General features: G+C 44.8%; 2 protein-coding genes across 3 annotated transcripts in view; both read right to left on the bottom strand.

The window, feature by feature from the left end:
* Positions 1-6374, bottom strand: part of PIGQ (phosphatidylinositol glycan anchor biosynthesis class Q) — a 30485-nt gene extending 24111 nt beyond the window's left edge. Inside the window, exon 1 of one of the 2 annotated variants that reach the window (XM_081839796.1) lies at positions 6297-6374. The gene's annotated coding sequence lies outside the window, so the exon portion shown is untranslated. Of the gene's footprint in view, positions 1-5724; positions 5818-6296 lie in introns of those variants that run through there. The other variant, XM_081839795.1, reaches the window with a different exon arrangement.
* Positions 6375-8202: 1828 nt separating this feature from the next.
* On the bottom strand, positions 8203-11800 carry NHLRC4 (NHL repeat containing 4). The gene is made up of 2 exons (XM_081839985.1): positions 10587-11800; positions 8203-9408 (listed from the first exon to the last, which is right to left on the bottom strand). Exon 2 carries the CDS (start codon positions 9397-9399, stop codon positions 8299-8301), a length of 1101 nt encoding a protein of 366 aa, XP_081696111.1. The 5' UTR covers positions 9400-9408; positions 10587-11800; the 3' UTR covers positions 8203-8298.
* Between the last annotated feature and the right edge of the window lie 2431 nt (positions 11801-14231).

The raw sequence follows: 14231 nt of genomic DNA, 5'->3' as shown, positions 1-14231 counted from the left end.
AACCAAGAGAGTGGTAATGTTAACTAAAGTTAAGAAACAGTGCTAGTGTCATTTGAAGATGGCAGAAGAACGGCAGGTACCTGGCCAGGTTTTGTAAAAACCAAAAGGTTTAAAAACAACTCTAAAAATGTAGTCAAAGCAACCAAATGAAACTCTATAGCCAGCATAGGAATTTCCCTCCAGACATTTATGCTAACCATCATAAGAACTGCCACAGTGTATCAGATTAATCATCCAAATTTGAAATCCAGTTGTGAGTTATACTTCAAAATAAGAAGTGTGTTTTTCATATAGGAAAACATTTCATTTGATATGTCTAGTCAAACACTGGCTTCACTCCAAAAATGTATGTACAGTGGTACCTCGGGTTACAAACACCTCGGGTTACAAACACTTCGGGTTACAGACTCCGCTAACCCGGAAGTAGTACCTTGGGTTAAGAACTCTGCCCCAGAATGAAAACAGAAATCACATGGCAGTGGTATGGCAGCAGCTGGAGGCCCCATTAGCTAAAGTGGTACCTCAGGTTAAGAACAGTTTCAGGTTAAGAACGGACCTCTGGAACAAAGTTTGTAACCAGAGATACTACTGTACTTATATTCTCATGTACATCCTCAGATTGAGAACAATGAGGATCTACTCTAAGCCCCGTTCCTGATGCACTGTGCTCATCATAACACAGTGCTAGAGCATCTACCTTGCACGCAGAAGGTCCCAGATTCAATCCTTGGTGTCTCCAAGTAGGGCTGGGAACGCCCATGCTGTAACTGGTCAGAGTAGACAACACTCAGCTTGGTCGCCCAATGATCTGGCTTGGTGTAAGGCACTTTCCTATGTTCCTATGCATCCATGCTCATGTCATTAAACTTCATTAGGTCAGTACTGACAAACCTATTGACAACTTGTGGCTAAGGTTGTCAGCATTTTCTTGGGCAGGGTTGCTATGCCTTTAGCAGCCACGCAACGCAAAAACTTAGCCAGTAAAGCTGTTCTCACCGCTTACATCCATGCCAGGAAAATGTTGCACCTGCTAACTTTCTGCATTATCAGGCACAGCTATTAATTGTGCCTTGTATATAGGTTTTGCCACTCACCCTTCGCCTGTGCTTTGAACAGCAGCTTGATGCATACGCGTTTAAAATGTGAAGGTTTTCCTACCACTTAGTTTCATGCTGCTAATTGGTTCAATTCTACCTTAAAGGCACAAGAACCAGGCCAGTAACAAAGGGAATGAGTCCATGTATATCCTATGTGAGACTCTATATAAAGTAGTGCAGACTCCTCAGATGAAAGCCACTAAGGCAGGCATATATTGCATTATTTGGTTTTTTTAAATCACTCTGAAATCTAAGGTGACATCAACGTCTCAGTTTTTATACACAGAAATGAAAAATTGACCCTGGAACTAACTGACACTGTCGCTTTAAATAACTCAGCAGTATCAAACAGAAACACCATTAGCAGCAAAGGCGGGGGCAAGCCCAGAGTTAACAACATCCGGAAAACATTGTCCTTCTCTGTCCTTCAGCAAAGCAAAAAAACTCCAACCACCCCTCGGGCAGTATGCTCTGTGATGGGTCCAGTGATTGGAAAGGAAACCTTACTGTCTGTTTATGGAATATATACTGAAAGGGAGAGATACAGAAAATAGATGTCCCTGCTAAAACTTTCCAATTGATCTATGGTAATATCTGTGATTCTGACATTTTGCTCTGGAAAAGAAATGCAATTTATTTGCATTCTGAATGCTTCTATTCACCCTGGCTGATCTACTCAGAGACACCACCACCGCTACCAGCCTGTCAAATGATGATGCAGGAGGCAATGTCTGTTCATGGATGAATTCCCAATCCCTTGAGGCAGAAAAGGGATGTCTGCTTGGTACATGTCCCGTTACTTGTAATGTGGAGAGGACCACTGTTACTGGTACTAAGGGCCAATTCCTCTCCAGTCCTTTCACTTATATAAGGGTTGAGGAACCACTAAAGGATGTGTGCAGCCAGGACGATCTTGGGTGCACAGCTGCAGGCAGAGAGTGCACCTCGCAACAAGAATAAACAACAAAATGCATAGTGTTGCAATTCCCCTCCAGTGGACTGTAAAAGAAGCATTCAATGGCCTCTGAAATACTTGTGTGCGCGTGTTGGCTGGAGGGACAAGCTGGAGCTTCCAAGAAAGCAGGATCTTTTTTTGGGGGGGGGTCTACACATTATATTGGCAAACAAAAGTTGGGTAGATCACAGGGGCAGAGAGGGTATTTGTAGAAAATGAAAGGCAGGCAGAAAGGCAGGCTTAATCTTTTCCATACCACTAGGTCTTCACTATAAAAGCCCTTTCTCTGCCCATATTTTTCCATCAGAAAAGGATCCAGAAATTGGGGGGAGGGGGCTTGGGCTTAAAAGCTGTTGGTCTTGGAGAATTTGTGTGTGGGGAGGAGGGAATCAGTGGGTGAGGGGATGGTAAGGATTTGTCACCTGTCCTACAAATGTTCCAACTTGGGACACTTTAAAACTCTTCCTTCTCAGGCAGCCTGGCCCTTGCCTTCAACAGTGAATACAGTGGTACCTCGGGTTAAGTACTTAATTCGTTCCGGAGGTCCGTACTTAACCTGAAACTGTTCTTAACCTGAAGCACCACTTTAGCTAATGGGGCCTCCTCCTGCCGCCGCGCCGCTGGAGCCCAATTTCTGTTCTCATCCTGAAGCAAAGTTCTTAACCTGAAGCACTATTTCTAGGTTAGCAGAGTGTGTAACCTAAAGCATATGTAACCTGAAGCGTATGTAACCCGAGGTACCACTGTATGTGGATAGAGCTAGCTGTCAACTGGCCCAATCCCTACTTTGAAAGCTCTCCACAAGCAGCAGAGGTGCTTTTTACTTGTGTGTTGACCCTGATTGTCCCCCCACCCCCGTTGATCAATGCCCCACAATACAAAAAAGAACCCGAGTAGAAGGGCAAGTTTTGTTGGGCCTTCATCAGGATAGGTAAAGGTAAAGGGACCCCTGACCATTAGGTCCAGCCGTGACGGACTCTGGGGTTGCGGCTCTCATCTTGCTTTATTGGCCAAGGGAGCTGGCGTACAGCTTCTGGGTCATGTGGCCAGCATGACTAAGCCGCTTCTGGCGAACCCGAGCAGCACACAGAAATGCTGTTTACCTTCCCACTGGAGCAGTACCTATTTATCTACTTGCACTTTGACATGCTTTCGAACTGCTAGGTTGGCAGGAGCAGGGACCGAGCAATGGGAGCTCACCCCGTCGCGGGGATTCGAACCGCCGACCTTCCAATTGGCGAGTCCTAGGCTCTGTGGTTTAACCCGCAGCGCCACCCGTGCTCATCAGGATAGAATTTCATAATTCCAAGGAAGCCCAGCCAGATGGGCAGGGTATAAATAATAAATCATCATCATCATCATGCCACAGGCAAAGTGATTCTAATCATTAGGGGAAGGGCTCAGGGGTAGAACACCTGCTTTACAGGCAGAAGATCTTGGTTCAACCCTTGGCAGGTAGGGTTGAGAATATCCCCGAGAGAGCAAAACAGACCACTGGAACTAACTGACACTGTCACTTTAAATAACTCAACAGTATCAAACAGAAACAGAGGCCATCCAAATGCAGCATTACCCTATCATGAACACTTTAGAGTGTTCAAGGCACTTCATATTATTACAGCAACCCTGTAATGTAAGTCAATATCACTATATTCTTTTGCCAATGGGTTGCTTGGACTGAAAGGCTTTTTGGTGAGTTTGTGGCACAGATTTGTAGCTCACATAAGCACTGACACAAAATTCAAATAAGAGAGGGTTACAGTTTACAAGTGTTGCAAAGGTACGCAGCTATCTGAGATGATGTGGAGGACTGGTCACATTTCACTGTAATATAATATTGGGCCCAGGTGCTTTTCTGTCACATGAAACCCAGGCAACATAAAAAGCTCCCTGACAATGATATACACTGAATTAAAGGCAGAAAACAGGTATCTTCCTTTCTTTCACTCTAGCAGTCTAAACATAGCAGGGTCAGGTAATGCCACAATCATGTTGGTAAAATCAGAATCTGGCACTCATAGGTTCAAGCTGCTGGAGTATAAGGGAAGATAAAATCAGAAGCATGATGCAGAGCAGTAAAAAACCCTGTTGTGTTTCTCTAGAAAAGAACACCAGATCCTAATGAACTGCCAGTACCTACAAAGAAGGAAGGGATCCCAAAGTTGCAAAAAGGTTTAAGGGAGGTAAATGTGTTTCCAAGGCTCTGTTTTACATTTGAGTTTTGTTCAGTGTTATTTGGTTGTATTTGTACTTGTTTCAGAAAACAGTAAGAGAGCCTGATGGATCAGGCCAAAAGCCCATCTAGCCCAGCATCCTGTTCTTGCAGTGGCCAACCAGATGCCTATAGGAAGCCCAAAAGCAGGACGTGAAGGCAACAGCACTCTTCCCATTTGTGACTGCCAGCAACTGGCTTTCACGGGCAAATTGCCTCCGATAGAGGAGCTATAACATTATCAGCAAGGTTAGTTGCCATTGATATAGCCTTCTCCTCCATTAATTTGTCTAACCCTCTTTTAAAGGATCTCAAGCTGGTGGCCATAACTAATTCTTGTCAGAACAAATTCTGTAGTTTATGCACAATGATGTGAAGCTCTTTCTTTTTTCTGTCCTGAATGTTACGAGAGAGAGCACAACATTCATTCCATCAATTTTCTCTACACCATGCAGAATTTTATACATCTCCATCATGTCTCCTCTTATTCACCTTTTCTCTACACTAAAAAACCCAAAATATAATTTTAGAAATAAAAAAGGCTTAAGTAGTCCCAATATAGAGGATAGCATATGCACCTTGATTTGCAATTAAATAGGAATTTTCAGCATACAGAGTTTGCATGGTGCAATCTTGACTTTCTCCCAAGAGATAACCTAAGGTGGCATGCACAGGGTTTTCAGGCGGTATCCCACTCAGACACCAATCAATACCAGAATTACATAGCCTCAGCAAGGCTAAGCATTTTATGCCTCAAACCAGATGCTAGAGCCAGTATGGATGGAATATAGGGAACTATGAGTATTATTAAACAGAGAGACTCAGGTTCCAATACCCTCTCAGCCACAAAGCTCACTGGGTGACCTTGAGCCAGTCACTCACTCTTTCCACCTGGCTTGCCTCACAAGACTGTCATGAGGATAAGGGGAAGAAAGAGAATGATACCGCTCTGAACCTTGTGGAAGAAGCGCACAATAAAGGTGTAATTAATAAATAAATAAGCCTATGTGCCTTGCTCCAGCCTGTAGGATTCCCCCCGTCCCTTCCATTACTACTCCACTATACAGAAGCCACAATTCTCAGTCACCTCGGGTTTGGGAAACGCAGCAATATGCACAGTATAACTCAGCTAGCCACGCACAACCCACACAAGCCTTAGTAGCCCAATTACGGTGACCAACTAGCCAGGAGGGGGAAACCTGCCTGCCCGGCTCTTATGCCTTTAACAGAGGCTTATTCTGCAGGAATGAGCAGGTGAAATTTGGGGGGAGGCATAGAGATAACATACTAGCACCCGCTATTGGCCGCAGAGCAACCCTGTCATTGGGTCAGTTCAGCAGCTGGCAAGCCTGGTCCCAATTCCATCCCACCATGCCACGCCGCGCTTCCCCCTCCCCCTTTTTGCATCCTTTTCTCTCCCAAGCCATCAGAACTCCCTGCCGCTCGCCGACGACACTTACTTCCTCCCGCCACTCCTTCCAGCAGGCATAAAAGAAAAGAAAGAGCCCGCTCCTCTTGACATTCAAGCCACTTCCGGGTGCTACAGGCCGGTTGCTAGGAGACGCGGTCCGTTCCTAAGAGCATTCCGTAAAGTCCTTGCCTAATTGCGTTCCGGACGGACCCCCCGGTCTCCTGAAGTGACGTTCTGTTTGATTGAGTTCATTGTTTTAAAAGGGGCAGCAGATTCCTGAGGTTTTCGGTAAGAAATTCTACCAACTCATTTTAAAACAATTTCTTTCGTCCCATTTAGCGGCCTGGTTTTTATGCCAGCTCTCTCTTTTTTTTCCCTACGAACATTTTCAGTATCCTCAGCTGTTGAGGAGGGAAATCTTTTCTAAGGCTTTACAAGCCACACGCTTTCAGAGCTGTTTACAATAAAACAGCAGAATAAGAAAAGAAATCCACTTAAAGATATCAGGTGATGCCAAAATGGAAGCAGATTCTGATACTAAGGCAGTATACCCCAAGCTAGCAGAGCAAAAGCAAAGTATTTTATATCTGACATGAATTTGGCCTATGGTGTCATACTGACCTGGTCAAGCCTAAAGTATCCCAGAAGGTAGAACAGGTTTCTAAACAGTAGAATACTCTTTGCTGCTCCCAAGAGTAACTTTCAGTAATTTCCTCTACAAAACTGGGGAAGGCATGCAAAATTCAGCCGTTGTATACCACACCCCTGGGTGGAACCCATTCTTTCCCTCCAATTCAATGTCTGCATCTCCCTTCTTTTTGATAAGCTTTGTCTCTTCTGTTAATTCTGAGAACTGTAGCTTATGCCTTCACACTTCTGGTGGAAGCTGATAGCACTAGAAATTTGTTCTGTGCCTTCCTGTATGTCTTATTTGCAACCATCCACAATAAGCAACTTCACCCATGTGAGTGAGGGATGTGGGTGTTTATCACATTCATTGTATTGTTTTTGTTACCTGTTTTTGAAAACAAATTCCTACGAGGTCATTAGTCCAAAGGCCGAGCCTTTCCTGCCCAGTGGCCAACCGTATGCCTGTGGAAAGCTCACAAGCAGGACTCAAGGGCCATGTAGCTCTTCTGCTGGGTTCTCCCAGCAACTGGCAGTCAGCAGCTGGATATACTAAATTAAGGAGAAAAGTCTGGATTTTAGGTTAGTGCATTTGGAATAATAGGGTGGTCATGTGTGCAACTTTAGAGCTCTCTCTTTGCAGACATTCTCTGTTGAAATAGAGGAAGATGTTAGTAAGCAAAATGCTGACAAAGCAACACATGCATGGATCATTTAAACATTTTCTGCCCTTATTTCCCTATTGCTTCATCGTATTTGCATTTATCAACGTGTCCCTTTACATTCCTCGCAAATGAAGCTAGTCACAATTTAAAATATGAAATGTAGACAGCATATATTTTTGCTCTGAAAATAAACCCCAAATTGCCTCCCAGTTAATATGGTGCAATATGTGGCATCCATGAATAAAAACAAAATAAATAAGACAAGAAACAGTGGGGAGTCTTTGACCTCTTTTATTACTTTGACCTTCTGAATATCCTTTTATGGTCTGTGATCAGATAATTTTATTATAATTTACTCTAGTTTTTAACATTACCAGTGACAAATATAATTCAGGTAATCTTACTTTTCATGAAAACATACATAAGAGAAAGCTTTCTCTTTAATAATAATGGCATGTCTGTGGCTCCTAAAAGGTTTTGGCTCTTTAGAAGAACCAGGTTCCTTCCTCAAGGGCTTTACTGGGCCAGCCCTACCATTGGGCAGGGTGTGACAGTCACTGTTAGATGCCAGAGGCAATGGCTGGTGTTGGAGGACAGAACTATACGGGCTTCACAGCCTGCCCTGTAGCCCCTAAGCTAGCTTCAGATGTGGTAGTACAGCCTTCACCAACCAAGTGCCCTCCAGCTGCTTTGAACTACAACTCCCATGTTATCTAGGGCTAGCCACAATGGCTATGTTCTACCCCTGCTGTCAGTGGCAGTATGCCTCTGAATACTATTATGATTCTATTATGTCAGGAGTGCTCTGATGGTGTTTCCTGCTTGGCAGGGGGTTGGACTCGATGGCCCTTGTGGTCTCTTCCAACTCTATGATTCTATGATTCTACTACTTGTTGGGAATTGGAGGTGGGCAATTTAAAATCATTTTAAAACAAATTGCAGTCAAGAGAATAGCACAGGCCCTAAAACTATATATATCACACGTCAAAGGCCAGGAAGAAGGCCAATATGCCTTTGGCATACTGAAAGTGCCAGTCGCATCTCTGTGGTGAAGAAATTCCAAAATGTAGGGGCTGCCACAGAGAATGCCCTCTCCAGGCCACCTTGAACTTCTGAGGGTTCTGGAACTACCAAAAGGGCCCCCTCTGCCAGTCATAACATCCAAGATATGGATCAGATATTAGGATCTACGTTGTTTCGCTTGAGTCCGCCATGTGACAAAGGTGTAGTTTGAGTGCTAGAAAAACTTGGATAACTGACTGTACTGTCAGATGAGGTAGTGCGGCAGAAGTCAATGCAGAAGATGCCTGAAGGTGAATGTTGGAATAATCCTACTCTGCTCTCCCTCTAGGTGTTAGGTTTGGACTGTCACTGGGTATACAAAGATAGTCAGAGTTGTAATGGGGTCTCACACGGTACTTGAAGACTTTGACATAGTTATCTCCACTATCGGCAACTAACAGCAACCCCTGGGTGGAACAAGCTATTCCCATTGGTCTCTGCAGACCTTTAGATACCAGGCAGATGGGAGACCCACTCCTGGGAAACAAGTGGACTTTCTGGTGCTGTTCATCAGCCACAATGATGTTGCCTTCTCTATCAGCGCAGACCCCGGAGGGATTGCCAAAGCAGTGGCCATATTTGCTGCTGATGGAAGAGACCAGTTTGTGGTTGCTACTGAAGAGCTTGACATCACCACATTCTTCACTCACCACAAACCCTCCTTCTGGGGCCAAGCACACGTAGCGTGGCCCACGCAGGTTGGAGACAGAGTGGGTGCTTTGCACCTTGAAAGCACGGTCAAGGGCAAAGCTATGAACTTTTCCTTCCGTGTAGTCGGCCACCAGAATCTTTCCAGATGTATCCACTCCAATTCCCCTGGGGGAACAAAACTTCCCAATTCTTAGCCATTCTCCCTTGGAGAACTTGGAGTGGTTGTTGAAGATGCAGACAGTCCCATTGACCAGGTCTGTAATTGCCACCATCCCTGCCCTGGTCACGGTCACGTCCTCTGGCAAAAAAGTCTCATTTTTCTTCCATTCCACACATGGTATGGACTGAAAGGTTTGGCCTGAGCGGTTGAGGAAGTGGACCCTTGGTGCATTTTCACTAGTCATGTAGATAAGCCCATCGAGTGAGCAGTGAATTCCACACACACCTCCATAATGGTTGCCGTTGGGGTTTGGGATCTGCTGCACCAGTTCATCTTGCCGGTAGTAAAGGGAGTTTTTGATATTGTCCAGGTCATGGCAGATAACCTTGGCTTTCTCGGCTAGCTGGTGCACTTGGTGTTCTGTCACCATGCCTGTACCAGGGTGGCTGTTCAGGAGAGGGCTGGCTTTCTGAAATGTGGCATCTGATTTAACTTGGAGGGCATAAACAGTCCTCAGAAGTTTCTCCTTCCGTTGTGTGTCTTCCAAGGTATAATCCATCCTTTCCCCTTTTCAAAAAGACAAACCACAAACAGTTTTCAAAAATATAATGCAGTTTTGTATGTTGCTATTATGAATATATGCATTTTTATGCACACAGTACCCTAGTGCTTGGATGGAGAACAGTATTGCAAAATTTGAAGAAGTGCAAATCTCAAAGGATGGTGCTGTTTCAGTCTTTGTTTAAGTGTTTAAGTGTGGTTTAAGCAGCCTCACCTTTAAATGTGAACTGAATCATATTTCTCCCCCATGCCCCTACCCTTTGCATACTTTTAACCCTGCCACTCCCCCAAACTGTGAAAAAGTCCAGGATTCTTTTTATTTTTGTATACACTACATGCTTAAATCACCTTAGAAGCTCATTGTTTCCCTCAAATAATTCTGGACACCATAGTTGGTTAAGGATTTGCTGGGAATTGCAACTCTGCAAGGGGCAAACTACAGTGCCCAAAATTATTTGAGGGAAAGAATGGGCTTTGAATGGATTTTAAAAGCATAGTGTGTACACAACCCTAAATTTCCAGTATGTGATTAAATCCCTCCCACAGAATAATGATAGACTGGAGGTGACATAAAAAACCCTTTTGGATCTACTGCAAATCACCATCCATCTTCCAATGGATCCAACTCTATCTAATACCACCTTTTGAGCTAACATCAAGCTTTTGGGTGGTGCTGTGGGTTAAACCACAGAGCCTAGGGCTTGCTGATCAGAAGGTCAGCGGTTCGAATCCCCACGATGGGGTGAGCTCTCGTTGTTTGGTCCCTGTTCCTGCCAACCTAGCAGTTTGAAAGCATGAAGTGAAAGTAGATAAATAGGTACTGCTCCAGCGGGAAGGTAAACGGTGTTTCCGTGTGCTGCTCTGGTTCGCCAGAAGCAGCTTAGTCTTGCTGGCCACAAGACCCAGAAGCTGTTTGCCGGCTCCCTCAGCCAATAAAACGAGATGAGTGCCACAACCCCAGAGTTGTCCATGACTGGACCTAATGGTCAGGGGTCCCTTTACCTTAACTTACTTCTACTCTGGGGAAAACAGTTTTGAGCAATCCTGGGGTGATGGACTTGCTGAGCAGTGCAGGGTATTATCTGTCACCCAGGTACCTAGACCATTAGCCCAAACTGTCGGTCTACAGACTCTAATAGTAAATAGTCTTAGCTGAAGTAGGGAAGAAAGTTTAGGACTACTTACCTGTGATCAAAGTTGCCCAGGCTGTTCTCTTTTTCCCCTGGTTTGCAAACTGCTCTATAGAGAGACCTAGAGTATTATCCTGTTTCCTTCAAATATACCACTGAGATAAGTTTCCCAGGGCTCTGTTGTTAGTGACAGGAATTTGCTGCCCAATACTTGTGTCAATAGGATTGTTTTGCCAGGGTAAACACAAAGGCACTCAAGTTAAAATAGACAGGAGCCCAGGAGCAGCCCATCCTGTTTTGCCACCTAAGGCAAAACAGGAATGTGCTGCCCCTGCCCTGCAACCAAAGCCTTACTTATCACGGTTGTGGGGCTGTGGCTTCTGACTTCTGGTAAGATCCTGCAAGAGGCCCAGGAACCCGGAAGCCACTCACTGTGACCCAACGTGTATTTTGCACAAGCAAGAGTTGCAAATGCTTCTCCTTTCCTCTCAATTCAGCATCCCCCGAGTTGCTGGGTCTGCACGTTTTGAGTTGGGCCTATTTCTTCAACAGTGGTGAAATGAATTAAATAACTGAAGTTGACAAGTAAATAGGCCTGTCTCAGCTGGACAGTGGGAAGGCTGTGGGAGGCTTAAAAAAAAAAAAGCATCTCCCACGGCAACGGACTCTGACCTTTTGTTGTTGCTTTAAACGCTGAGATAAACAAACATACCAACTAGGCCTCTGGCGCCCATTCACCTTTCTGAGGCTGAAGGCCTGTCAAGGCATGTTTGAAAGCCACCCCCAAGCCTCTAGCGACACCTCAGCCATGGGTTTGTTCATGCTTAGGCTCTCCTTGCCTCCAGTGGGAAGCACAAAATGGTCCCCCGTCACCTCCATTTCTTATCTACCGCCTGTAAGGCAGGGTGTGTGCGAATCCATTTATTAATTATATTTTTGTCCCAGCTTCACGCTCACAACAACAGCCTTGTGAAGTTGCTTAGGCTGAGAGAGAAATAATGATTGCCATCCGATCAACCAGTGAGCTTTGTTGTTGCTGTGTCGGAGCTTTGGACCCTAGTCTATATTGCGTTTGAGAGCATAAGGAGACACAGCCATTGGGGCTAGTAGCCACTGATAGCCTTATTCTCCATGAATTTTCCTAATCTGCTTTTAAAGCCATCCAAGATGGGAGCCCTCACTACACTACCAACAAGGCTGTTGAAATAATTGCTGAGATAACATACAAGGAAGCACTTGAAATTATGTAAAGAAGGAGTGGCTAACCTTTGGCCTCCCAGATGATGCTGGGCTACAACTCCCATTGGCCCTGACCACTGGCCAAAAACATCTGGAGGGCCACAGTTTGCACACTTCTGCTGTACCTGCTACATTACATTGGCTTTCATAAAGCTGATCTGTACATGGTCCCCATGAGCAGAAGTAGTGTCTTGGGGTATAAGCTGAGGACTGTGAACGGGCAGAGAAGCTGAGGCATGGAGAATGAAGGAGGTGCATGGAAAAGCTCCTGTGGTGCCTTCAGGGCAGGGCAGGAGGGGGCTGAAATTCAAGGTCCCTCTCAGGCAAATGAGCAAGAGGGCACCCAAATGCTTGCCACATTTTAAAGCAATACTCATTTGCATTTAAATGTGGAATATGAATTATCCCAGTAGGTATTGGATGTGAATTGATTTTATGTATGCACTGTTGATGTTTTAAACTGTTTATACAAATGTGTGTTAAAAATAAACACAATTGTTTTAACTGTTTTTATATATGCCATATTGCAAATCATTTTGGGATGCCTCTGGGCAAACCGTAAAACAACAACAACAACAACAACAACAACAACAACAATGCCCTCCTCCACATGACCATACACAATTAAAATAAACTGAATTAAATCCAGAATCTAAAATTACCAAACTGCTCCACTGTGCAGTTCATTGGTAGCAGAGCACCCGCTTGGCTTGTAAGACGTCCGCAGCATCCCGCAGTAGGTCTGGGGAAAGTGCCTGAGATCCTGGAGAGGGTGACTGGTCAGTCCATAGATGCTTCAGTTAGCCAAAGGCCTGGGAGAAGAGGAATGTTTTCGCCTGGTGTGTAATGAAGGTGGCAGGTAAGCCTTCCTGGGGAGAGCAAGATGAACTAATAGTCTGACTCTGTCCACGGTAGCTTCCTTTGCTCCTAGTAGACAGGAACCTGAAGAGAGGGTTGCATGCTTGTGTTATAGGAAAATCCTTGGGCTCACTTGGATTACCAGACACCAGCCAGGAGGCCTGGTCTTTATTCAAATGACTGTTGCAACAGGACGTCCACGCATTGCATGGGAGAAGCAGGAAGACGGCCAGAACAAAGGATGGCTCCCACTTTTATCAGTTTTACAAAGATACCCACAACACCCCTAAAATTACATCATGCATACATCACAAATTGGGAGGGTCTGGTGACAGAAACCTGAGCATCAGGTTTGCCCCCATCCTTCCCTTGACCTCCACCTTATACCCATTAAGTAAGACAAAAGAAATATTTACAAGTTCCTGGTTTTCCGGCCAAGTTATCATACTTTTTTGTCCTGACCAAGAACCTAATCCATTCCTGGATGGTTCGCTATTGTCCACGGGATGACTATCTGTCTGCCACCCATTTACCAGGATGCCAGTGATTATCTCCTATGCAAGAGGCTGCTGTGTACCTGATCCCAGGTTTCGGGGATTATGGCTGTCTTTTACCAGTTTCCTAAGTGTCGGTAGCCATCTTTTCCCTGAGCAGAACGACGTTGGAAATTGTGTGGTGTCATGCGTTATGTGGTGCTTTGAGGAGACATTGTGTGCACCCTGCATGCTAGAGGGGCAACCCCCCCCAATCATTCTAAAAAAATCCTGTAACACTTGATTCAACAGGAACAGACTTGAGAGGGAGAAAAGAAAAATGAAAAAGTAGAGGATGCAGTAGCAGGGGGAACTTGTTGCCCTCAAAATGTTGGATGCCCAGTTCCAATGAGTCCCACCCAGTATGGCTAATGGTCAGGGATGGTGGATATTGAAGTTCAGCGGTATGGAGGTGCCACCGGTTCCCCTCCCGTGGTCTAATGAGAAGGAGGACTCTGAAGAAACCTCACAGTGCTTAGGATTTTCATTCTTACCATAGGGTGCTACCAGAAGAGGGCTTCATACTGTAAATGGGTCATTCAGGTATCACAGAAGGGTGGTGGGTGGCGACAGTGTTGTTGTTTTTAATTAAGAAAATCAAATTTATTTTCCTGGAGTTGGTAAATCTGGATTAAATGGGGTAGGGAGAATAAAGGCTGACACTTTTATGTCACTAAGATCATGTGAATGCAGAAAGGAAAGGAGAAGAGAAGAGAAGATGTGCTTGAGAAACATCATTCCATTATAAACACAGGCCTGGAAGCACCTCCTAATTTCTAAATACAAAGGTTTTGTTGCAGTTTCAATGATGACCACTAGAAGGATCCATCAGTCCAACTAATAAATGAGAGAACGTAATGTAATGCAATACACTATTGAGTGTATTGAGTGCAGGATGGGGGGGTTGGTGGGGGAACTTGCAAACCTTCATTGCAATGCATATTTTAAAATGAGAAATCCAGCACAAAGCAAAATGGGGATATACAAAGAGGGTAGACATAAATTAGGTTATGCATTAATGCATTTAATTTGGAGATAAGGAGGAAGCCTATCACTATCTGAGGAATGGT

This window comes from Podarcis erhardii (assembly GCF_964252035.2).
Source record: "Podarcis erhardii genome assembly, chromosome: 14".
In the NCBI taxonomy this organism is placed as follows: domain Eukaryota; kingdom Metazoa; phylum Chordata; class Lepidosauria; order Squamata; family Lacertidae; genus Podarcis; species Podarcis erhardii.
The sequence above is the reverse complement of the archived record's forward strand: the minus strand, read 5'-3'. Positions and strand labels throughout refer to the sequence as shown.

Bases quoted from the DNA above. Each gene is read 5' to 3' on its own strand.
- NHLRC4 (XM_081839985.1), bottom strand. From the start codon at position 9,399: ATGGATTATACCTTGGAAGACACACAACGGAAGGAGAAACTTCTGAGG.